The sequence below is a fragment of the Chenopodium quinoa genome, unplaced genomic scaffold (genome assembly GCF_001683475.1).
Source record: "Chenopodium quinoa cultivar QQ74 unplaced genomic scaffold, ASM168347v1, whole genome shotgun sequence".
Lineage (NCBI taxonomy): Eukaryota > Viridiplantae > Streptophyta > Magnoliopsida > Caryophyllales > Amaranthaceae > Chenopodium > Chenopodium quinoa.
In genome coordinates, this window is record NW_018742205.1 from 8,055,772 (window position 1) to 8,080,989 (window position 25,218).

Genomic DNA, 25,218 nt, shown 5'->3' on the forward strand with positions numbered 1-25,218 from the left:
GGCACCGGAGAATGAGGTGCCCGGAACTCAGCATTATGTATTTGATGGGTCAAGCCCCTCAAATGGCGTTTCAGCGCATTCCGAGAGACCCCACCGGAAATAGTGAGAATGTCAAGGTTATCTTTGTCATTCGGCTTGTCTTTTTTCTGGAGAAAGTCCAAATCTTGCCGAGAATCTCTCTCGGTTTTCTTCTCTTCGCGGCGCTCTGCGACGTACTTTTCCAAGTAACCTTTTTGGACCAAGTCCTCAATCTGGTCCTTTAGCTGGAGGCAATCCTCGGTGCGATGCTAGTGGATTCATGGAACTCGCACCATTGATCCTTCCCCTTTTTCTGATGCCAGGACGAAAGTGGCCTTGGTTTCTTGAATCTCCCCTCGTCCTTAGTAGTGCTAAAGATTTTAGTACGCGGAAGAGCAAGAGGAGTGTAAGATTCGAACCTCCCCGTATAGGGGGTCCAATCTTTCTTCGGCTCGGATGCCGAGGATGGTTCTGAGGCTTTCGTCTTCCTTTTTCTCGACCCTTAGCCTTCGGGCGCTTGGCCCTTCGCTTTCCCGGCCCCTGATTGGGACTGAGACTTCGCTTTATTCCATTCTTCGGCTTAGATAAACTTATCCGAGGCATCCAAAGATTCCTCCAGGGTCTCCGGGGGGGTGCATGAGCATGAAGTCTAGGAATTTTCCAGCTTGTAAGCCGTTCCGTAGTGCGAATACGGCGAGGCTCTAGTCCAGGCTTGTGATTCTGGACGCCTCGTTGCTGAAGCGAGTCAAATAGTCTCGGAGGCTTTCGTCCTCTGCTTGCTGCAGGCTCATCAGCTCTGCAGTTGTTTTCTCTCGGCGGTTTGCCGTGGAAAACTTGACTTGTTGGCTAGGTCCTTCCAACCGGTTATAGAGCCTTCTTTCACCCCCTTGGTGATCCACGATTGTGCAACGCCTTTGAGGGTGGCTGGAAAAATACTTACACCAAGTAGCCTCGGACCTGAGATTGATATACATGTGCCCCTCGTAAGAGGCGACGTGATCCTTTGGGTCCGAGGTACCGTCGTAAGTAATATGCGCCAGTATTTTTACCGTAGGCACATGCTCTTCCAATATCCAACTTTGGAAGGGCGAACTTGTAGGAAGCATCACGGCTTTCCCCTTCTGCTTGGCCGAAGGAACCTCGCTTCTCCCTCTTAGAGAGGTGGAAGTGATTTTCGTCCCTGACCGAGACAGTTTCGGGTTCGGCCTTGTTTCCTCCGGGGAAGTACGATGGCTACGCACGTCTACCTCCCTTGAGCCTAAGCGTTCCTGGACGCTTTGGCGAGCAGTATTTTGCCACGCGGTGGCGGTGGTGTTGCTGCTTCGGAAACTCATGGAGTCCCATGACCGGGGTTCATCGAAGAATTGGGAATTCTTCTTCCGTTCCCGTTCGGTTCTCCAGGTGTCCTCTTGCCATTTATCCCCCAGTTCTTTGAAGGATGGAACTTGTCCACCCTCCTCTCGACCGGTCCTCCTTCTCAGGTGTCTCGGTTGGAGAGGTTGTGATTCCTGGGGTGTTGATAGGAGTGGTCCTCCTTGGGCTTTGAGGAACTCCGTACAAATCGCTACGACCCTTGCCACTTCCTCCGTAGAGGGCCCCAACAAAAGGGTTTCTTTCGGCTGAGACCGAGAGTGTATACTCTGCGGTAGAGGACTCTTCGCATTGGACCTACTCGGCCTAGATGAATTCGTAGGTTGGCGAGTATGGTGTGACGGCGACCCCTCCAAAGCGTCCTATTCCGGAGAATGGGGAGCTGTTGAGGATGAAGAAGCTGGTTCCGGTGAAGCGGAAATCTGCTGATGTTCCCTCACCGTGATCAGATCCTCGTCCCTCCTCGAAGAGGTGGGAATATATTTCTTCTTAGCACCCTTGGTGCTCCTTCCACTCTTAGTTATTGTTATCGTTAAGATTGGAAGGTGTTTGGCTTAGTTTTTGTGTATCTTCCCCATAAACGACGCCAAATTGTTTCGGATGAAAACAATGGGACCTTCGGCAAGCCCTTTCGGATGGGGGAAGACGAAGCTCTGTCCAAGTGATGACTGGGCCGAGGGTTTCCTGCACAGCAAACACACGTAAACTTACCTCGGGGGCTGTGCCGAGGAAGGCCCCTCCGATGCCGAAGTCAGTACGATGTAGGGAGAATGAGCTATGCAAGAGAGTTAGTGCTTGAGGCTAATTGTGAATGAATGTGATATGAGGTAAATAAGGGCTTTTATACCTTTGCTCAATGAAGAGGCAGTGGGTTGTCGTACTTGAGTGACGAATTTTCCATCTAAGCTTGTATCGATTTTGAATGTTGATCCTGTCATTAATGAAAGCTAGTTGCTCCTTTGGAGCTTTGTTTCAAAAAATAAAAAAAAATTACTACCAGTATTTTGAAAAAATAATATTTAAATACATATTGACAATGCAAAAAAAAAAAAAAAATGCCTAACAAAGGGATGGGGTATTATTTAAAACAGAAAATTAATAACAAAAAGATAATAACAAATATAGACGATACTTTTTCAGTGTCTGACGTATGATTTTGCATATATATTACAAAAGGTGGTATACTCATAACAAATAGTAAAGTTTGTATTATTTTACCGTTAGTATTATTTTAATCCGTGTTATTTTTCTCACACCAACAAACAATTTGTACCTAAACAGAGAGAAATTGGTAGGGGTAAAATTCTCTTGGATGCTTTGGCAAGGGAGAGCATATACTGAAACTGTGTTGCATTTTTCATTATAAGTCGGTCGTTTGGTGGTTGTGTGTGGGATCTTGTTCCTGGGTGAGATCTGAAATTGGGTTTTCATGGCTTCAACTGAGGGTTTGGTTCCAATTACCAGGGCTTATTTATCTTCTTATTACGACAAGTATCCTTTCGTCCCTCTCTCCGACGATGTTGCTACCCTCACTTCGGAGATTCGCTCTTTGATCACCGATTTGCAGACACATACCCCGCTTACTCAAGGTTTTCTATTTTCTTTTTTCGGAATTTGAGTTTGTCTGCAATGACATTTTATTTTATGCTTTTTAATTTCTACTTTTGCAGATGAAAGTGTTTTGGTGGATGAAGTCGATGCCCAGCCGCCTCATAAAATCGATGAGAATATGTGGAAGAATCGAGAACACTTAGAAGAGATCATCTTTTTGCTTGACAGACCTCATTGGCCAACCACGGTATTCACTACTAACTCACCCATTCATTTCCTGGCTTTTGATCCCAACTTTGAGTTATATCATTGGGGCTTATACATCTTTGCCAAATTTTAAAATTTTATTTATGCGTCTATTTACTTGGGGCTTTAATAAAATGCAATCCTAAAGCCTTAAAAGATTATATTTTTGTAAGTAATTTTTAATGTACATGATAAATCATGCTCCCTTTGTTTAGAATCTTGCAACTATTCACAATTTGATGTAATCTTTTGAAATATTCCCAATGTGTTAGAAAAATATAGTCATTTGAGTATTGTTTAATTTGTCTCAATGAGCGCTATTTTGCGTTCGTAATCTGAGGACTCTGGATGCTCATGCTCTACCAGGAAGAACAAATATCTGCTACCCTTGGGGTCTAACTGAGGAAACCGCCCTTTGATGCCTAAGTCAGCCACCAAGTTGCAAGAGTAAATATTGTAGGGAGAGCTTTTAGAGAGAAATGAGAGCAAGTACAGTGTGCCAAAAAGATTGTTGCATTTAAAAGAAATCAGAGGAAGTATTTAAAAGTCATTTTACTATGAAAACTGAAATGAATGATAAAAGGAAAAATAAATACCATGTAATTTTATCTGTTGTTAAGTAGAAAATATGGAAGAAAATATAAGATGGGAAGTCTCTACCAAAAGATTACAAAGCAAATAAGAATTTGGAAGGAAGTTGGAAGAGTACGTAGAGTATAAAGTATAGTTGCAAAGATTTAAAACTTATTCCACGAAACAAATGCTATTTATAATTTCTGCTGTTAGTATCATTGAACCATCTTTTGTGTAGTGATACCTGGGCTGGGTGTGAACTGACTTTTCATGTGCATACAGCTTCAACAACAATCCAAATTGGGAGATGTGGAACTTGCTCCCATTTTTGCGGAGATGAAAGTTAAATTTGAAAACACATTGAAGTTATTGGAATATTTTCAATCAAAAAATGCTGATAATGTATTTAATACAGGTTAGCTCTGCTCTCCCTCACTTGTAAGAGTAAATGCGTATTGAGACACCAAGTTTAACTTTGTAACATTTCTCAAGATTTCTGTATGGATTGTATCGTAGACTCATAGTCTGAAGTAGGTTCCTGGGATCTTTCTGCTGCAATATTGGAATATTCTCATTTCTGGAGTTCAATGCTTACTATTTGCATTTATGTGAGGTTTTAGGAGAGTTAATTTACTTTAATAGCATATTGTGCTTGTGAGCAAATGGATGATTAATCTATTTGAATAAAACTACAATGTGGACCAAGAAAGAGATAGTATTTGAGAAAGAGTAGAGACCATAAAAGAGAGCGATTAGAGAAAAAAGAAAAATAATAAAATATGATATAATGTTACCAAATATAGAAGTAGTGCATTTAAATAAAAACACCCAAAAGTAACAAGTGATGCATCATAATAAAAAAAAAAAAGAGGGAGTACTACACTAGAATAGGAGGTTCATATTAACATATTATGGTAGATGTCTTTTTTTTTTTTTTTTTTTTTTTTTTTTTTTTTTTTTTTTTTTTTTTTTGCAATAAACCCTTGTAAAAGAAAATTATATTGAAATTCTTGTAATGGTACCTCTTAATTCAAAAGTTTCCCCTTTTGCTGAAAGATTTGAGACAAACTAGAATAGCTAATTTTCTAAGTCTTGCTTTCAAGCTTCTAGAAGTTATATCATTGGCCAAGGTTCCTATCTCTCAAGGTGATTAGCTAGTTTGTTGAGATAACTCAACCAACTTTGTAGTGAGACAAGTGGAATTTGGTAAATAAAAGGTTTGTCCGAGTCATGCTGTGTCTAAAGCTGCTACTGTGGTAGTTAAGATGTCATGTTATGTATTCAAAAAATTCTTTATTGAATCTAGTAAACTGGTTAGTCATGAATTGTTGTACGAATGTAACTGAGGGAATCTCTGTTGTACTCTCATTGGGCCGACTACAGAATATGGGAGTGGACCATTCATTAGAGGGCAATCTGCTGATTAATTTATTTTGTTGAGGGCATTTTGTTTGGGCTGGGAATTGTTATAATCTTATGATACATCTCTGCTTTAGAGATGCACATTAGTCTTGAATTTTGATGTACAAATGTACAAAATATGTTTTACAATTCATTATTTTCATAGGAAAATTTGATTCTAATAATCCAACCTTTGTGCGATCTTTTTTTAATAATCCGACCTTTTGATTATTCTACAATAATCCCAGCTTTATACCCCATTCTATTCTATTAGGCCAAGTTAACCTGCTACCTATTGTTCAAGTAATTTTTTTTTTTTTTTTTTTTTTTTTTTTTTTTTTTTTTTTTTTTTTTTTTCCATTTTCAATTTTTTTTTTAAAATAAGGATTTTTAAAAAATGAAAAAAGAAGTAATTTTTCTCCAGCCACCCACTTTCCCCTTCCCCGACCACCCCCACCTCCCTGCCGACCCTTCCCATCCGTTTTCTGATTCCGACCACCCCCTTAGCCACCTCCCTACCTACCACAAATCCACCTCACTCTCTCTCTCACTCTTATTACTCCCTGCAAATCCACCTCCTCCTTCCGTCATTAAAATCAATCCTAACAACCACCATGAAAGCTCGATTAACCTCTTCATCATCATCATCTTCATTCTCACTCTCTCCATTACCACCATTACCCCTCAATTCAACCTCTGATTTCGATTTCAACACCTCTTTCTCTCTCCTAAATGCCGTCCTCATTTCCCCAAAAATCAAAAATCTTCCATTAACAACAATGTCTTTCTTCCCCAATTCCTCTCAACCTCCATTTCTATGGAACTCAAGCTCCAAAACGTCACCCAATTCTGAAATTCCGAAACCCACCTCAAATTCTGCCTTAAAAAACCTTTATATCTTCAATGGGTTGGTTTTTCATGGGTTGCCAGTTTCATGGGTGGGTTTTGGTTGGTGGTGAACATTGGTTTTCGTAGATTGGGGGTTTTGTGGGTGGTAGGAGAGGAAATTTCGTGGTTTATTTTGAGGTAAGTGGTGGCAGATTTCGTGGTGGCTTTTGGGGTGGGTGGTGCTCGATTTCAAGGGAGGTTTTTGCGATGGAGTGGAGGGGTGACTGCAGGTAGTGCCATAGTGGGCAGTGGTGGGGTGACTGCAGGAAAGGGAAGTTGGTGGGAGGGAGGAAAGTGAAAGTAACGAAGGAGGAAAAAAAAAAAAATTCAGAAATGAGATTTTTTTTAATTGAAAAATTATATTTGGATGAATCAAATTTTGACACGTGGCTAGGTGACTTGTTATTATAAGTTGGTAACCGGTTTGGCCTAGTAGAATAGAATGGGGTATAAAGCTAGGATTATTGTAGAATAATCAAAAGGTTGGATTAATAAAAAAAGATCGCGCAAAGGTTGGATTATTAGAATCAAATTTCCATTTTCATATGGAAAATTTGACTTTTACCATAAAAATCCTAAAAATTGGGTTTCGCTACCGCTTAACGGATTCTGTCCATGAATCCATTTGTGAAGCCCACCATTTGACATTTTCTTCGTTCAACTCCACGACCCTCCATGGCAACCACCAGTCCACCACGGCAGCCCTAGCCCAAATTGTCTTCCTCGGCAGCCTCAACCCTACCCCCTTATGGCCTGACCAACCGCAGGCAGCCAGCAGCCGCCAACCCTCTTGCACAAGCACAACCAACCAGGGGACGGGGTATTTCGGGGTGGGGGAAAACAAAGGGGGTGGAATTTGGGGTGGGGGGAAAAGGGAGGAGGGCGGTTTTGGGGTGGGGGACGGATTTTGATGGTGGGACCGGGGAAGGGGGCGGATTTCGGTGGGGAAGGGGGTATTTTGAGATGGGGAAAAAAGGAGGGGTGGTTTACGGGGTGCACTTGGTTTACTTTATTACCCCAAAAGTTGTTCCCACTTGCACAATATGATGGTATTTAGTGGATTTTTCTACCAAAAGTTTACCGAATATAGTATAGGTCAAGTAATATGACATTTCCATATTAGGAATGTTAGTCAAGTAAATAGAGACGGAGGATGTATTACATAGCCGTGGACAACATACAATTCATTTCGCGGTCTTTGTCTTGCAATAGGTGGATATCATTGATTTTTTTTTTTTCTTCTTTGTTCTTCTGTGGTATGTTTCAGTCATGAGCTATATGCCTCAAGACTTCAGGGGTACCTTGATTCGACAACAAAGGGAACGCTCGGAGAGGACTAAGCAAGCTGAAATTGATGCTTTGGTCAAGTCCGGAGTTAGTATACGTGATCGATATGCTTTGCTGTGGAAGCAACAGATGGAAAGGTGGCTTGTCTAAAGTTTGTTGTTGGGCAATTCTTTTTTTTTTTTTTTTTTTTTTTGGCTTCACATTATTATTGTATTTTCAGGAGGCGACAATTGGCTCAGCTTGGATCTGCAACGGGTGTATATAAAACACTTGTAAAGTACCTAGTAGGAGTACCACAGGTTTGTATTATTTTAGTTTATTTTTGTTTGGGTGTTCCTTTACTGATTTTTAGTGGTTGGGGTGGGGTAAATAAGAGCCCTTTTGTTTTGCAAGGTAGGATATACAATTGCCGTTTTGTTTGTTGATAATATGCTAGAGATTCCTGTTAGCAGAACAAAGAACATTTACCACTTTTATGATTTAGTTAGTATCTTATTCAATTAATGGAGTCTAGAGATGTATAGGCCTATGCAAATTTGTGGCTGTCATCCACATTTTAGGAAATGTTATCACATGTGAAACACTTTGACTATGATTTTTCTTACCTGATACGCTTTTTTGTTACTTAAATTACACTTGTACTATTCTGCATTACTATATGACTATCCTCCCCCCCCCCCCCCCCCCATTTTGGTTTCAACATGTAAGAAATGGAGAATCATTATCCTACAACATTGTTTTTGTATATCAATTTTAATGTGTTAGCTTATTTAAATATGTAAGAAAAGAATTATGGTTAATTCTTTTTGTTACAATCAATGAGCACTTGATCATGTTAGAAGATGCATGGAAAATAAATTTGGGGGTGTATAATCTATATATACCCGAAGCACTACTTGGAGCCATGTTACAACTACGCTCCCCTCAACCCAGAGTATCGAGTGTTGACTCGACACGCCTGGGTTGAGGCGTCGACCTGGTACCAGAGAAGTGTCCCGGAGCGAGTGTCGGGATCCATTGATTTTGAGTTTCGTGGGGCTGTGGAAGCCATTACTGAATAAGAAAATTAAGGTTTAAAGAGAAAGGAGGGGATGAATAAAAAGTATATGGAGGACAGCTGTTTGACTTTCTTCTGTACAGCTGAATATTTTATTTTTTTTAAAAATTCTTTTCACATGACTAAAAAGTAAAAAGTCTGAAATACTGGAGTACTTTTTACTGTTTACTGACTTTACCTTTTCATGACTTAGGTGAGAGTAATGACAGCCGTTAAAAATATACTTGTATATACTACGTATTTGTTAACTACTACTTGCTCTCTTACTGCTTACCCCCTTTTTTTTTTTCTTGGTACAAATGACAATATTATAGATTTTTTTATTTTTTTATTTTTTACTAAGCATTTGAAAAATTTCCCGATACTTTATATGTCAACCTTGTCTAAAAAATTAGTCAAGACACTCTTTTGACTACGTATTTGTATCGGCTATTTTTTGAATCGGAGGATCGGATCCTCCGATACCTACTTGGATACGACACCCAAACTCCAGTCTGTGCAACATAGACTCGGAGTATTATCTTAATGTAACTCAATTATGTTCTTTTATATTTAAAAACGGTTATTCTAAGATTTGCCAACCTGTTTAATAAAATTCTTTAAATCTTGTTGAGTCAAGGTTTGGGAGTATTGGGACTATAAAACAATACTCTAAAATCTAAGCTAATAAAACTATACAAGGGTTTTCAAGTTTTCCTCATACTTTACGTTCCATCTGCAATTTATAACTCCATTCACCTAACAATTGAAAAAATAATTCAGCATATGGGAGAAGAGAAAGGGGGGGGGGCAAGTTTAATATCCTCAACTAGTTTAAAAAAAACTTACTCTAGTTTGATGTTGCACTCACCCATTTGCCCTACCGTACCCTTGCTGACTTGACAGTTGTTACCTGCTGGATACAGACATGAGATATGGGTCTGACCCTGAAATGAAAAGAGGATGCAGTTAACCAACTATAGAGAAGAAGTTACAAGTTTATTTTGGAAGATTGCATCAGATTGAATGGATTTAGGATAATCAAGAACTTTAAATCTTAAAATTTATTAGAAGAGTAAAAAATATCCAGTAGTCTGTTGGAGAGAGGTGATCCTCACAGTGACTTTGTTGTCTTTATATGGTAGAGAAGCTGAAGAGATATGAGAAATGACTTTGGAAGTCATCTTAAACTTGGTACCTGAATCTGATGAGCATGACAGAATACACATCCTCCATTACTATCATATAATACTAAAAAGTTTATAGTTTTTTTATTCTATTTCCCCCCCCCTCCTTTTCTAGTCATTGACATCATGCTGGCTTGCTCAAATAAATTTTGCATGGTTACTATCACTCGGCTTGTGTTGGGAATGGACATTTTTATTGCTGGAAAACTGTTAGATTTGTACGTCTGTGGATTGTCAATTTCTTTGCTAAAGAAACAGTATGCTTCCATCCTAAACTCCTTTTTACCCTCTCCCCTTGCCCAAATTAGGGACCCACTGGCCCCAAAAAGGGACAGATGAAAGCAAGCCGGATTATTTTTGAATTAGGAGAAAGATAGAGAGAACCCTTTTTGTTTGTTATTAGCACAAGTTTAGAGGGAGGTAAAAAAAAGATGGGTTTAATTATTTAAAATTTAACATTAAAGAACATAGTAGCCTAGTAGGGTTTGGTTGATTGAAAGTGTTTAATTTTAAAGATAGTGGGGTTTCGTTGATTAAAGTGAAAAAATAAAAATAAAATTAAGGTGAAATGTGACTTTTTTGGGGTCATAGTTGTAAGTGAAATGGGACTTTTATTTAGCGATGGGAGGAGTATTTATCTTGAGATAGAGGGAGTTTAAAATAATGGCACTTCAATTATTAAAAAAAAAAAGAAAAAAAAAAAGAACTGTTTTTTTTTTCTCTCTTTGAGTGTGCTATATTCTACTTCCATATGTATTAATTAAATTTTATTAGATGTCTGTATGGGTGTAGAAGTAAAGTATTTCTCCTCTTTAACACTTCCTGTATTAGATTTTAGATCTTCTATTACTCTCCTGAATATTTGTAAAAGATCAACGACGACAATCCTTGTAAATGAGGCAGTGATATGAAAGAATGTATAATATCTATAGCGACATGCAAAACATGCTCCTCAGTCCTCTCAGATTAAGTTTTCACTGACTTTGTACCAGTTCAATGGGGTCATCTAATTAGTGTATTTACAGGGTTCCAAAGTTGTACATTTGGAGTTCTGATATGTTAACTTGAAATCATTTACCTTTTAATTTACTCACAGATTGGGTATATATATATATGTATGTATATACATCACTGGAATGAGTATAGTTGGTGATAATTGCATCAGTATGCTTTGTAGAACTGATGTTGATGATGTTGCTGTTATAGAAATACATGCAGCCATGACGTACTAGGTGGTCCGTGGTCTTTGTTGCTCTTGCTAATATTGTTCCTGATCATGATTAAAAACAATTGAGTGTTTGGGGAATGATCTCATTTATGTGATGTCTTTGAATGTAGGTCTTGCTGGATTTTATTCGGCAGATTAATGATGATGATGGGTATGTACTTTTGTTTTTGATGAATAATGTTTCACGTTTAGAATTTTCCTGAAACTCTTGTTTTTGAAAAAGATACCCTCTATTAAATTCCCATTTCGTGAGAATGTATAGTCCCCACTTCTTTAGACTCCACCCTAATTCAAGTATTTGACTAGGTGGATATTTTTAAATTCTCTTTCTCGTTCACATCTTTATCTTTTCACGGTAAAAAAAGTCCTACAAAGGAGAGTATAATTAATTAGCTGGGGCTGCGATTGGTCCACCAAGTGTGTGTGTGCGTGCGCGCGTATATATATATATATATATATATATATATATATATATATCCCTCCGTTTCATAATATAGGTAGCCGGTATTCCTTTTTCGGTGTCCCAAAATGTCGTGTTTGTTCTAAAATATCTATTTTTGATTTACATCATTTTCACAATTTTTGATTTACTACATTTTCACGATTTTTCGTGCCATAATCTACTTTTTTTTACCTTTTCCTTATAATATACCCCTACATGACTACATCCAAAGCTTGATTATATGCCATTATTTAGTTTTCCACTCTTTACAATATACACCTACTTATAAAAATAATACACATTTCCTTTACTACCCTTAATTCCCATGTAAAAATAAGAAACGAGTACTATACTATGGGACGGAGGGAGTATATACCAATTCTCACGGTCCAACTGTTTCACGCTCATGTCTATTTGGCGATAAGGGCATAAGTAGGGTCAAAAGGACTTGTTAGCACGTCAAACAGGTCGAGTTAGACACAAGCGGGACCAGTGATGACTTTTATCTGATTTAATGTGTCAGGCCTTTGAAATTTATCTGATTTTGGGAGCTGTAAAATGTGGTGGCTATAGCTATAACCTGAACCTTATTAATAAGAGACCTATGAAAAACCCATTATTCCATTGGATATACTGAAATCTAATGGCTACCATTCATGTGTAAGTAATGGCATTTCTGTAATGATCTCCATCATCTTCTTTTTAATAATACAACTGCATCTACCCCCCTCCCCCCCCCCCCTCTCTCTCTCTCTCTCTCTCTCTCTCTCCTTTTTCCTCTCTCTTGTGTTTATCAATGGATAGTTTGCAAATTCTAAAACTTAAATATATCAAATGCAGATTCATATATTTGATTGTCCATTGAAACAAGCAACTGAATCTCAAGCTTTTTTTTCTCTGCAGCCTTCTCTTCTAGTTTCCAAGACGTAAATTTAGGTTCTCTATTGAACCTTTTTCTGTCTTGGGTGAAAAAGGCATAAAATAACTATGATATATTAATAGAGATGGAAATTTATATTTCTTTTAGTTTCTAAGCTGCAAAAAGAATAAGATCATTAGGATTTAAAAATGATCAAATCTATATGAACATTAACTGGTCATGAACCTTTTTCTGTCAATATGTATAAATAGGTAGGCATTAAGATTATCATAAAATAATGCATAAGATCGCCTGATGAACCTCAGTCATCCATAACAAGTACTACCTCCTTTTTTTAGTTGTCACACACTTCCCTTTGACCGTGTTTTATGATTTATACATAATTAAAAATATAGTCATGTTGGATCTTATTAGATTCGTTATAATATATATTTTCAAAATATCAACTTTTGCTTATCGGTAACTAAAGATAGTAATAGTTGAATTTGTGCATTGGCAAACGTGACTAAAGAAACGTCTACTAAAAAGAAACGGAGGAAGTATTAGATAAACAATAATTGAAAATGGAAATGTAGGCAATTTAAGTGAAGTACATACACATGTAGTTGAAGCTGTTAGATTGCATGGGAAATAGATGAAGTCAGCCAAACATAACAAAAGAAATCAATCAATGGGGAGTGCTTCCTTAGCATCATCCAAACATATCAAGGGCATCTCCTAGGTAGTGTACAGGGAAAGAAACTTCCAATGAGATGAAATTTTATGGAAACTGAATCCCCATGTGAATTGAGATCTCATGTCCACCTACACGTCATTTGTTTCACCAGATCACCTTTCATTCCTTTGTGAATTAGGTGACTATTGGTGATAAATTAAAATGGAACTTCCAAGAAATAGTTATTTACAACAACATTAGTTATATTAATCAAAAGTATGCTAATTCTTCAATGATAAAACAATTAAGTCATTGCAACGAAAGAGAGCCTTAAAGAGACTTGTTTACAATAGGGTGAAAATATAAATAGCTACACAATGTGTCAGAGTGATGAAGAGAATGTGTGCCAATGGTTTGGTGATGGGTAATGTTATCTTCAAAGTTCAAACCCAATTCATTGGCTATGGTGATGATTGGCCAAAGATTGCAACTCTAAGAGCTCTTTTTAGATTGTGCCAAAACTTGGTTTAACCTAGTCCATTGGTATATAGCTAAAATCTGTTACCCCTTTGTACTCAATTATATCGGCTACTGAATCCTGCTGAACGTGACTTAAAGTAATCGCTTGCTTGATGTTGCTCAGTTTGTCTCTTTCTTTAACTTCTTGTCTGGTTAAGAGAAATAAGAACACGATGGTCCTGTTCATGTATAATTATATTAGCTTTAAATGCTTTTTATGAACAGGCCCATGGAAGAGCAGAGACATCGGTATGGACCGCCACTGTACAGCCTTACAAAGATGGTGCTCTCTATAAGGCTGTTAATTTTACTGATGTGGACACGTTTTGATGCCAGAAAGATGTGAGATATTTTTTGATCTTTTCTCTTGTTCTCCTGGTTTCTGATGTGTTTAGCCTTTAGATTGTAGTGCTGCTAAATTTTGCTGTTTTCAGATTTTTTTTGTTACTTTTCCTAGATGTACTCTTTGTCATCCCTGTGAGCTTTTAACACTTTGCTTGTTCTTTTACTTGATAAACAGAACAGAAAATGAATTAGCTATTTTGGAACAAGCTGTCAACGTTTATACTACTGAATTTGAGAGGTTTATCAAGTTTATGGGGTAAACCTTCTTACTATTCTTTTGAAAGTACAATTGCTCTCCAAAGCACATTCCATAATCTTTATACTTTATTGACGCGTTGTTTTGGGGACATACCTTCTGTTGTTAGTGAGGTCTTTGCAAATTCCCCCTTCTTTATATCAGCTGATGAAGTAGGCTCCATAGATTCAAGGTGAGCTCTTATTTAGTTTTCTTATTGTCAGGGTCAGCCAAGGCTAATATGCTACCCTCATTATTGGTTGTCAATTTAATTTCTGGTGTTAATCTTTAAACAAGTTTTTAATTTGTAATTGGAATCTGCAGAAATGATGATTACAAAGAGATAAGCGTTCCTGCTGGGAAAACCCATGAGGTTTGTTGCAATAGCCCTTTTCAAACTTTAATGTAAAGGTGGTATTTTGTATGTCAATGGATTTCTTTTGTTTGGTATTTGGTAAGTGGATTGATTCTTAGGGCTAAGTTTGATGACAGAAGATCAAAATGAAGACATCCATGCAAAAGCCTAATTAGCACAAGACCAGAAATATTATTGGAGACCCCATTTTGAAAATTATTATGACCACAACATTGATAAAATAGCTCATCTAAGGTTTGAGCTAACGATATCATTCATGTCATTGAACTTTTGCTAAGAGGGTTGGTAAAAGGGGCATATCTTGAACTTGTATTTGAGAAGACTGATTATAGAGTACAAAACCGGAAAGGTTTAGGTAGAATTGGTATCCCCTCTTGTTTTGCATCTTGATTTTAGACAACACTTGTTTTAGAATCTGGTCTTTCAGTCTCTTCTTAGAGTCTGTCTTCAAAGGTTTGATTTCTTTGATTCGAAATTGGCAACACCAATAAAGTAATATGTCAAAGATGGCATTTTTCTAGGGTTGGTGGGGTGGACAGGAATTTAAAATATTAACACTGGAATAAGCAGCCACATTGCACACATAAACTTATGTCATCTAATTGCTAACCTTTTTCTGTACATTTCCAATGTGAACGTGTGTATAAAGGAAAAGGCAAAACAAGTTCCTACCTGTTGCTTTGTTCTAGGAGCTTTTAATTTTAATTCTCTGACCTAAATTTTATTTTAAATATCTTTTTAAATTTTTTTTTTTTTCATTTATTGGTATTGCTTGATCTCACTATTAATTTTTTTTTTTTTTATAAAAATTATTTTCTAGGTGGTGTTGTCAGTGGATTCAATCAACTCATATATTGCTTGGGACTTCTCTTTGGAGCAAAGTAAAATGAAATTGGTACGCTCTTGCATTTTTTTTTTGTTGTTGAATGCAATTGCAATTATAGAAGATGTGCTTATCTATTTTAGTGTATGAAATAAGCCAGTGTAATTGCCAAATGGCTGTTGCCTGTTTGTTTAAACTCAAAATAGGTCCAACTTTGTAGTAGTGTTGATAGGTTAAAGTCGTATGACTCGTATCACCTATTCAAAAGTAATTTCTAAAACCACTAACTAAATAGATAGGGAAGTAGGGTCGAATCCACGGGAAAACAATGTTCTTCTATTTCTAATTAATTATTATAATCTAAATTATCAAGAAATAAATATTTTTTTGTGAATTATACTACGACAATAATTAAATTAAGGAAATATCAATAAAAAGTGGGTCATAGGTTCACCAACAAGGATACAATCAACAATTGATATTGTAATTAACATGATTAACAGGCTCTCGTAATTTATTAATCAACATAGATTTAACAGGCTCTCGCAATTTATTAGACCTAAGTTTCCATTGAAAATAGCCTTTAATATTGAAATAACATCTGCTCCATTCATCAAATCAATATTGCTATTCTTTTACAATCAAATTACATCTGCTCGATTCATAATCCAATTGTATAGAATTAAAACAATTCTCTACCATAATCAACCAAAATAATTCATCCCTTCATATTAATTATGGATTCCCAAGAACCCTAGAATTAAACTACTCACACATAATTAAATCTAAACTAATCAAAGCAATTAATCTAAGCATAATAAAACAATAATAATAAAACTAATATTAAAACACAAGTAACAAAATTAGAGTAAAGCAATAATTATTAAGCAAATGTAGAATAATACTGTATAATCAAAAGCTAACGAAAACGAAAATGTAAAACCAAAAAAACAAAGTCAACTCACTAAAAACAAAGTTTAAAAATCCCAACTAAACCTTTAGCTAAAACTCACGTAAGAAAAGAAATCTAACAAAACTAAAACTAAAAGTAAAATAATCTAACCTCCTTTCCTACGGTATTACTACACCCTTTTATATTGAAGCCCAACCGACTTAACAAAAGGTTACATGGGCTTGGGCTTTGACAACAAAGCCTAACTAATGAAGCAAATTAACATGCGAGAACAAGCCCGCCCGATTGGGCCAGGCCTTGCCCACTCGGGCCCGTCCAATTTCGTCCAGCTAGCCAGGCTGTACACGGTTTGGTTTGGTGCGGTTTGGGGGTTAAACCGCACCAAACCGCAATTATGCGGTTTGAACTTCTCCTAAACCACACCAAACCGCAATTTAATAAATTGCGGTTCGGTGCAGTGTGGTTTGTGGTTTAACCGCAATTTTTGAAAGACAAGAACACCTACTCAAATTTATTTATTAAACCGAAGAGCAACTTTTCAGCTAGGCTATAACATACAACAATCAACAATATGGCTTTTATCTAATCTAAATGTCTAATAAAGTAAAACCATACAACCTAACAACCATACAGTTTGTCTTTATACAACTAATTAATAAAATCCAATAGTTCAGATTACTTCACGAAAAGAAAAGTACAATAATAGACAACAAGGATCGCATGATGAGCGCATTAGACGATTACATCCCTCGATCTTCCAACTTCCAAGTGATCTTTGCAAACATTATGATGCATCTCATCTATTAAGTACTCATATGGTAATCTACACAATGGGAAATATAATTAGAGTAATGCTATATAAGGTGGAATACTTTGAAGTTAAAAAAAGAATGCTTATTCAATTTAATGTAACTTACCTCAATCATATGACATCTTATGCAATGTCAATAACGGAAGGAGCTAGACTCATCTTAGTGATATCTACACTAAAATAATAACATATATTAACTTTGAAGATTAAATAATTATAAGTTAACATATAATAACTTTAAAGATAAAATAATTATATGTAAAAGGCGGTTTAAGGTACATACCCTTTTCTAAATTTTCAATGTCCTCAATGCTTTCTTCAACAATATTTGGTGATGCTTGAAGCCAATCTTGACTACAAATGAGCCCTTCCACTACTTTAGGAGACAACGAACTCCTAAATACATCAAGTACTCGACCTCCATTGGATGCAACTGTAGAAACTAAGATAGCCAACACATCACGAGCTATCAAAGAAAGAGTAGGGTACCGTCCACTATTAGATTTCCACCACTTGAGAATATCAAAATCATCCATATCTTGCTCTGGTTCCTCATCTAAATACTTTTTTAATTCTGATTTGGATTCTCCATCATCTTTAGTAGTTTTATGTTTCTTATATCTAGCCCTTATAATACCTTTATTTTGTAAACTTGTTTCAGCACTTGTTGTTCCAGCACAAGTTGAACCCCCACCTTGACTTGAAGCTGAATTAGTAGCTACGTCAGAACCTTTATACTCATCTAACATATCCTTAATAGCTTTTTTAACACGGGTGCACACGACCAAAGCTACATCACTCTCATACATTTGAGAGATCCCATACTCTACACATTCCCATTTATACCGAGGATCAAGGATTGTAGAAACAAACATCATCACATTTAATTTTTTAGGATCACCCCAATACTTGTCACATTTTTCTTTCATTTTAAGAGCCATGTTCTTAAAATCCTCATTCGAACTTTCACACCAATCCTCTAAGAGGCAATCCACATCAGTGATCTCATGAAAATAAGTGTTAGAAGTAACATACAATGAACCAGACACACGCATAGTCAAGTTATAGAAAGCTTCCAGCAACTTTAACAAGTTCCTAACATGGTTCCAATCATCTGAAATTGGTTTTCCCAACCCTTTCCCATAACCATCTTCATCCCACAAATCATCACTGTAATGTGCATCTTCCCATCAAACCTTTCAAAAGCTTTCTCAAATTTCTCAGCGGTTTCAAGCATCAAATAAGTTGAGTTCCATCTAGTTGGAACATCAAGACGCAACATGCTTTGAGTTGAAATTTTCTCTTCTATGGCACATTTTTTAAACTTTTCAACTGTATTACAAGATGACTTAACAAATCTGACCGCATTTCGACCACGATGAACTGAATCATTTACAAATTTCTAACCATCTTGGACAACTAGATTCATGATATGAGCCATACATCTAACATGCAGAAATTCCCCTTTTAAAATACTAGTTCCCCAATTATTAATCCTTTTTTTCAAATAAACAAGAGCAGTGTCATTCGAACTTGCATTACCACCAGTAATAGTCATAACCTTTTCAATACCCCATGCAAGCAAGCACTTTTAAATAGCCTTACCAATGGCTTCCCCCTTATGACTAGAAATTGGACAAAAGTTTAATATTCTTTTGTTCAATTTCCAATCATTATCAATAAAATGGGCAGTAACACACATGTAATTAATTTTTTGCAATGAGGTCCATGTGTCGGTTGTAATACATACTCTCCTACAATTAGTCTTTAGAAAAGTCTTCAATTTCAATCTTTCATCAACAAACATTTCATAACAATCCCTAGCTACTGTAACTCGAGAAGGAACATGAAAATTATTGGACAATTGTGAGCAAAAATATTTAAACCCTTGTCCTTCAACAAATCTAAATGGAAGCTCATCAACTATGATCATGTATGCTAGAGCTTTCCTACACAAGTCACAATTGAAATTCCAAGTTTTCAGTTTTCCCTCTAGTTCCCCATTTTCATTTATAGAAGATTGGAAGCTTAGTTGGGTTTGCTTAGGGTTTGAACTTTTAAATTTGTTGCTAGGATAGTTCGCACATTTTTTCAAGTGTGTCCTATAAGTGCTAGTGCCATTAACTCGAGGATTACATTTGTAAGACGTACCACAATAGTTGCACTTACACCTCCCGACACCTTTGTCAGTATATTTGCTGAAGTGATCCCATATGCCTGACCATGATTTTGTGGCCTTCCTCTTTTGTTTGGGCATATCTTCCTCCTCTACAAATCCTTTGTCATCTTTCTCGTTTTCATCCTCGACAGGAGAAGCTCCAATACTATCCTCAGTAGTAGACATCTAAGTATGACATTCAATCCTTTAGATGGCTGGAATTATTACAACAATAAATGCAAATAATCTTAATAACATTAAGAAAGTAGTCAAACCATAAGACTTACATTACAATATCCAGCACTAGAATCCGTTGTTGATAAAAAGCCACAAATGCAAAGCAACAATCACTGATGTCTGACTTGAGTTGCTGGGAAAAATAAAAAAAAAATAAAAAAATTAAGTCATACAATACAACATACACTTGTACAATCAAACAATCAAAAGTTGAGAATATATTACCACAAGTATACAACTAATTTCTAAAGCATTTGAAAGTAAACAAATTGTCAGTCTAAGACATTATATCATTATTCTCATACTCTTGAAAATAACCATCTTATACACAATTTAATCGAAAAGGGTAAAAATATACAATTAATTGAACTAATTAATTGATAATCTGACATATAAATAAACTAATTAGTTGAGAATCTAACATATAATTGAAAATTCGTACAACAAATTAAACTACAAACAATCAAACATACAATTAAGCATACCCACTAAATTATTCCCTAAAAACCCCCAAATCCTATACTTCGTTGTAAAATTTTACTTTTCCCCAAAATAAAACCAGAAAAATTAAGCAATAAGCATACGGCATACCCACTAAAAAATAGCAAAAAAAACATACCAATTAGAAGAAGGAGAAAGTGGATCTTGCTATGTTTTTTATCTTGTTGATTTGTAACTTCAAACTTTCAATAGTAGTGGAGGGTTGGAGGTTGTGTAAAACGCATGGAGGGTTGGAGGCAACAAAAGTAGAAGAGAGAGAAAGTGGAGTAGTGATACCGATAATCTGATTAAAGTTTATTATTTCAACTTTTATTAAAGTAAAAAGAAATTTTTTTTATAACTTACGTCAGTTACGTGTCTACCATATAATTTGTATATTATTGTATTTTATATAAATGCGGTTTGCGGTTTTGCGGTTTTGCGGTTTAAACCATAAACTGTATAATTGCGGTTTGCGGTTTGGTTTGGTTTATTTTTTGGAAACCCAAACCAAACCGCAATTATACGGTTTGGCAAAATAAAAAACCAAACCGCAATTATACGGTTTGGCAAAATTAAAAACCAAACCGCAAATTTCAAACTGCAAATTTCAAACCGCAAACAAGACTTGGTTTGCGGTTTGGTCCGGTCTAATCGCACTCTGTACCGCCCTACAGCTAGCTGCAGTAAGTTTGCTTCTTGGATTGTAACTTGGGCTCTATTCGAATTGGCCCAATTTCCTCTATTCATTACTTGGTCCATGCTATTATTTCTTCGTAGTCTACTCACTTGATCGAGCCCTTAATCACCGAACCAAATTCCTTCAACTCAGTCTTGGGCTTCGAATATTTCGGTCATAAAATTACGATTTGACTCCTATGTTTTGTAGTGGCTCAATAAGCTTTGGAATTATCATAAATCTGTAATTTCCTACAAAATAATATCTAACTCTACAAAAACACTAGAAAACGTATATTAGTAATAAAAATAGCTCCGCACATTTCAAATAAGCACAAAAATGGACGTGGGACGGGAAAATAAAAATATTTACAAAATAGACTCATTAAGTGCTGCACTACAGAACTTGGAAAGATTACTGTGGTTGAGCATCACCCTGTGGATCTAATATTTAGCCGTGATGATGAAGAAATTAGTTAGCTGCTTTATCAAGCAATTGGGGATAGTTTGAAGCTGATATTTTTTGCTTAGATAGTGGTTCAAGTTGGTTGGTATTTTCTTCCAGAAAATTTTGGGAGCATTTCTTGTGAATTCAATATCTTGAGTCTTGACATCAGAGTTGAATTATATGTGTTGTCTATGTTGTTTGAAAGCATGGTGCTTCTGACCTCTATCATTTATGCCTAATTATTGCCTCTTTGGTGCATTGTCTTAGAGATGGCTTCAATGGATACATTGATACAATTGATGGACCATGGGAGCATTGATGTTCATTTGTCTCTCCATCTCCATAACTAGCACCATACAACCTAAACTATGTAAGAATTTTCTGTAAACTTTGGACAGCTATAAGAACTTAATAATACCATTTGAGTGTACCATATTCTTTCATTTTGATGAAAGAAGGGGGTGGAATAGGAAACAATAGATGGAGGCTCCAAGTAGTTTTCGGGTAAGATGGTTGAATTTACCTATTCAATTCTTTTTTACACAATGATATTGATAGGTTGTCGTACACTTGACAAAAATAAATTCCTACTAAAACCTCCTAACAATATAGTAAGGTAAGTATGGTTGAATACACGGAGATGGTTATTTAGTCTCGCTTTCAAGTAGAATTATATCACATAAATAATTTGGATAGTCTATACTAACAAAAATAAATAAAATATAATAAAGAATCCTAGGGTCGTGGTTCACCATGTTTATACTTCATAATCAATCAATATACTTTTACAATTTAATTATTCAATATCCAGAGCACAAGTTAATCCTACGATCTAGTATTAATTCTTTCAAATTAACATATGCAGTCGCAAACGTAATTAACTTCGTTAATTGTAGGTAAGCCTTTAAAAATATAATTTTTTTTTTTTAATTTAAACTCTTATTTATTAGAATTAATCAAACATTTGATCAAGTTGCAAGCTTAATATAAAAACACTATCAATTAGAAATTGAAAGATCAATTAAAATATCATTAACATCAATTAGATTCATAATATAAACATAGACTCCCAAACTCTAGAAAATAAAACTACTCAAATATGAAAAAGTAATAAAGTCTAGATCCAAGAAAAGAAAAACATAATTGAAAACAAGTATAAATAAAAGAGACATAAATAAAATACCTCAATATACTACGCGTATTAAACTAAGAAACTCACAACAATCAATGGAAAGTTCACAAAGTTGTCCATGAGAAACTAAAACTAGATAGAAACTAAAGTATACTCCTTATGTAATTAATAAAAGGCATAAGGGAAAATAAAATTCGTTGGAACATTTATATGTTTTTCTAATCCTAGCTAAAAGAAAATAATAAAAACAAAATCATATATACAAAAGTTGTCGTATTATTGGTCAACACAATACTCAAGCAAGGAGTCGAAGAACAATGCTTGCGACGACATGGCACTTGCACGCACAAAGGGCAACGGGTCTAGCGTCAATGCGAGTATGAGGTGCACTACTCGGCTACCGCCCAATGGTTGGCCTTTAGTGTCTTGAGGCTGTCACTAGCAACGAAAGGCAACTAGTCCTTGTTTCCCTTATAACTCCCGCTTTAGCCCTGATGCGACCTATCATTGGAAAGCTCTTCAAGTCTAGTTTCCAATTCTGAATCATCCAAATCGAACATAAACACTTTGATTAAACTAACTTGTTCCATTGACTTTCTGTCCAAATATTATCCAAATCAACTTTGAATACTTTGAAAGCATCCAAATGATTGTGATTTGTGAAGTCACCTGAAATATTAAGATTTAAGAAAAACACGGACAAAATGTAATAGAGCACAATGTGACAATTTATGCAAACGTGACCACAAAATGTGGCTAAAAGAGCCAAAAAGTAACTATAAAAGTAACATAAACGTGTCTAAGAATCCTTTATAAATATGATTCATCAAATACCTCTTAAACTATTCACTTTAGAAGGGTCTTTGTATGCCGATGAACCAAAAATATCTTCTTTGAAGAAGCAAAAGCTAAAGATGAAGTTTTTAACTTTTGTAGCGTCCCTGTATTACTGTAATATCGAAGTCTTGGAAGCTTAATTTTCGATGCACCATTATCTCCTTCAGCTCCATGGTCTCTGCCTATTGCATAAAGAAGGGTCGTGGATTAATCAACTGCATTGTCAACTTGTTTGCAAAGTGTAAAAACATCAATTGGTGAATTTCGGTTGTAGTTCATGTCTCTTGACTAATCACAATCTCTTCAAGTTGGGTACACCTGTGTACACCAATGCTTTATACTTGCCTGTGGATGCTCGATTCTTCAATAAGCTGACATATCGTTTTTGCTCGCCGGTGGGTGGTAAAAAAAGTAGTGTTAAACACTGTGTCATGAATACTAACTGATTGTAAGAATTAACACTATGGTCCGATCAAAAGGATATTTTTTTTTTTGACAAAGCCGATCAAAAGGTTGAATCCTCATGAAGGTCTTTGTTTGTCACTACTCTCAGAAAGAAAGATTTAGAGTAGTATATTTATTTATTATTATAAAACTGCCTGTGGAGCACATTATTTTTTTTTTTTTTATTACTAGAAAACTTAATACTTGTCATACCCAAGGTCCAAATGCAAGTATTTATGGCTCTAAGGCCTATGATACCAACAATAAATACACACGCGCGCACACACACGTGCACACACACACACACACACATACACACAAAGTATATATGTGATGAGGATGGATTCTTACACTGGGGTGATATAGTGGCATGATTTTATTTGGCTTCTTATAGCTGTATGAGGCTTCTGTTCTTACACTTATGTTGTGTATATATTATTATGTCTCGAAGCTATACTTATCCGCATGAGTCATATTGAGCTTCATCTTGCTGTATGCAGGATATTGGGTTCAGCGTGGAATATACAAACTCTTCTGGTGAAAAAAGTGTGAGTGATAAGTTTAGAAATCTTTTATTTTTTGTTTTTTTTGGTCTCTCATATCTATGGTGCATCTAGATATAGGGCATCAACATGACAACATTCATGAATTTGTGACTGAAGCATTATCTGACTTACATGCTACAGCTTATCTTGCCTTATCGACGTTGTGAATCTGATCAGGTGAGTAGTTCTGTACTTCTGTTGCTTTTTTGTTCTGCTGATTTTCTTGATGGGGCTATGTAATTATATGTATTGACAAATTTCAGGGAAATTTTTGCACATGTATGGCCGGAACGTACAAACTAGTATGGGACAATTCATATTCAACCTTTTTCAAAAAGGTAGGAATGCTTAAATTGAATTTTGTTTCTGTCAACTAGATAGTAGTGTTTGGTGATGTATGCATTTATCTTTAATTGCATATACCTTTTACATTTTGTGGAAAGGTAAAAGATATTGTGGACTTGCGGTGGGCTAAACTAGTCATTGCAGTCAGAGAGGTGGAAAGCCTTGGTTTATGGTCTGAATAGTTGAAATTAATATTGGAGAAGATGTAGGTTCCTAGAATAGCCTTGAGATGAGGTTTTTAGCACATGTAATAGTATTTTTACGTTTTGGACCCCCTCTTATGCATTGTTTTTGGTTTTGGTGGGGCTTATGAATGTGATTTCCTCAATGCTATCCAAGGTTCTAGTTGGTTTAAAGAAGCATAGTATTGCATTTCATTCGCAACTTAAGCTTTACCTGTTAAGCGTTGGATAGCACAGGTTGGTCTTGTTCTAGCATTTGGGTTGTGTTGTTTTCTATCTCAATATTGATTACGTCGTTATTTTTTTCATCATTGGAATAGGCTCTGTTTTACAAGGTAGATTGTATACCCCCTGTTATAGAACCAGCACAAGAGTGATTCAGAGAATGGATGGAAGATTTTCTGGGCATTGAAATGGATCAAGAATCTTGATCTTGTAATTTTCCTAATATTCCATTATTTTGTATTTTTCATGTACGTTGCACCAGCTTGTTATGCTGTGTTGTATATTATTCTGATATCTGATTTCCATCCCATGGTTGGGCTGATATGCAAATGGGAGACCAACTACTTGTATTTGGTGTTAATGTGCAGAAAATTGCTTTTCTGATTTTTAGGGGATAGTAAACAGAATCTGTCAATGAACCTTCAAATTTGGAAAACTCATATTTTGGAAGTAGGGACTAAATTCCCCAGCAGGGTTTGAGGCCACAACTTTAAGGTTAGAAGGTACATATCTTACCACTAAGCTTAGCTTGGTGTTTTGGAACCATGGTACATTAACCCTATGAAATCAAGGTTGATTCAGTTCAATCAACTTTAATAAATTTACAGTTTGTCTGGATAGCAAAGTGAAAGAGAAAGGGAAGGGAGGGAAGAAGGAAGGGAGAGGAATGTAAGGGGAGGAAGAAGGTAAGGTTACATTGCTAATTCAAATCTTTTCAACAT

The 25,218-nt window shown here is 36.0% G+C and overlaps 1 protein-coding gene across 2 annotated transcripts; it reads left to right on the forward strand.

Moving 5' to 3' along the window:
- The first annotated feature begins 2,668 nt into the window (after positions 1-2,668).
- LOC110732016 lies at positions 2,669-24,984 on the forward strand. 2 transcript variants are annotated; one of them, XM_021911940.1, is made up of 15 exons: positions 2,669-2,978; positions 3,060-3,187; positions 4,042-4,174; positions 7,316-7,472; positions 7,556-7,634; positions 10,897-10,937; positions 13,508-13,624; positions 13,803-13,883; positions 13,993-14,055; positions 14,187-14,235; positions 15,059-15,133; positions 23,680-23,747; positions 23,886-23,921; positions 24,008-24,082; positions 24,592-24,984. In XM_021911940.1, the coding sequence occupies exons 1-14, from the start codon at positions 2,819-2,821 to the stop codon at positions 24,045-24,047; spliced, it is 1,227 nt and encodes a 408-aa protein (XP_021767632.1). In that variant the 5' UTR covers positions 2,669-2,818; the 3' UTR covers positions 24,048-24,082; positions 24,592-24,984. The 2 variants fall into 2 exon arrangements, with proteins under 2 accessions (XP_021767632.1, XP_021767628.1); XM_021911936.1 differs by having other exon boundaries at positions 2,672-2,978; positions 23,700-23,747.
- The last annotated feature ends 234 nt before the right edge of the window (positions 24,985-25,218 follow it).

What these genes read in the sequence shown, in the direction of transcription:
- LOC110732016 (XM_021911936.1), top strand. Translation starts at nt 2,819, where the DNA reads ATGGCTTCAACTGAGGGTTTGGTTCCAATTACCAGGGCTTATTTATCT. An exon ending in ACATACCCCGCTTACTCAAG is followed by an intron (nt 2,979 to 3,059) that starts GTTTTCTATTTT and finishes CTACTTTTGCAG; the next exon opens with ATGAAAGTGTTTTGGTGGAT. An exon ending in TGGAAGCAACAGATGGAAAG is followed by an intron (nt 7,473 to 7,555) that starts GTGGCTTGTCTA and finishes TTGTATTTTCAG; the next exon opens with GAGGCGACAATTGGCTCAGC.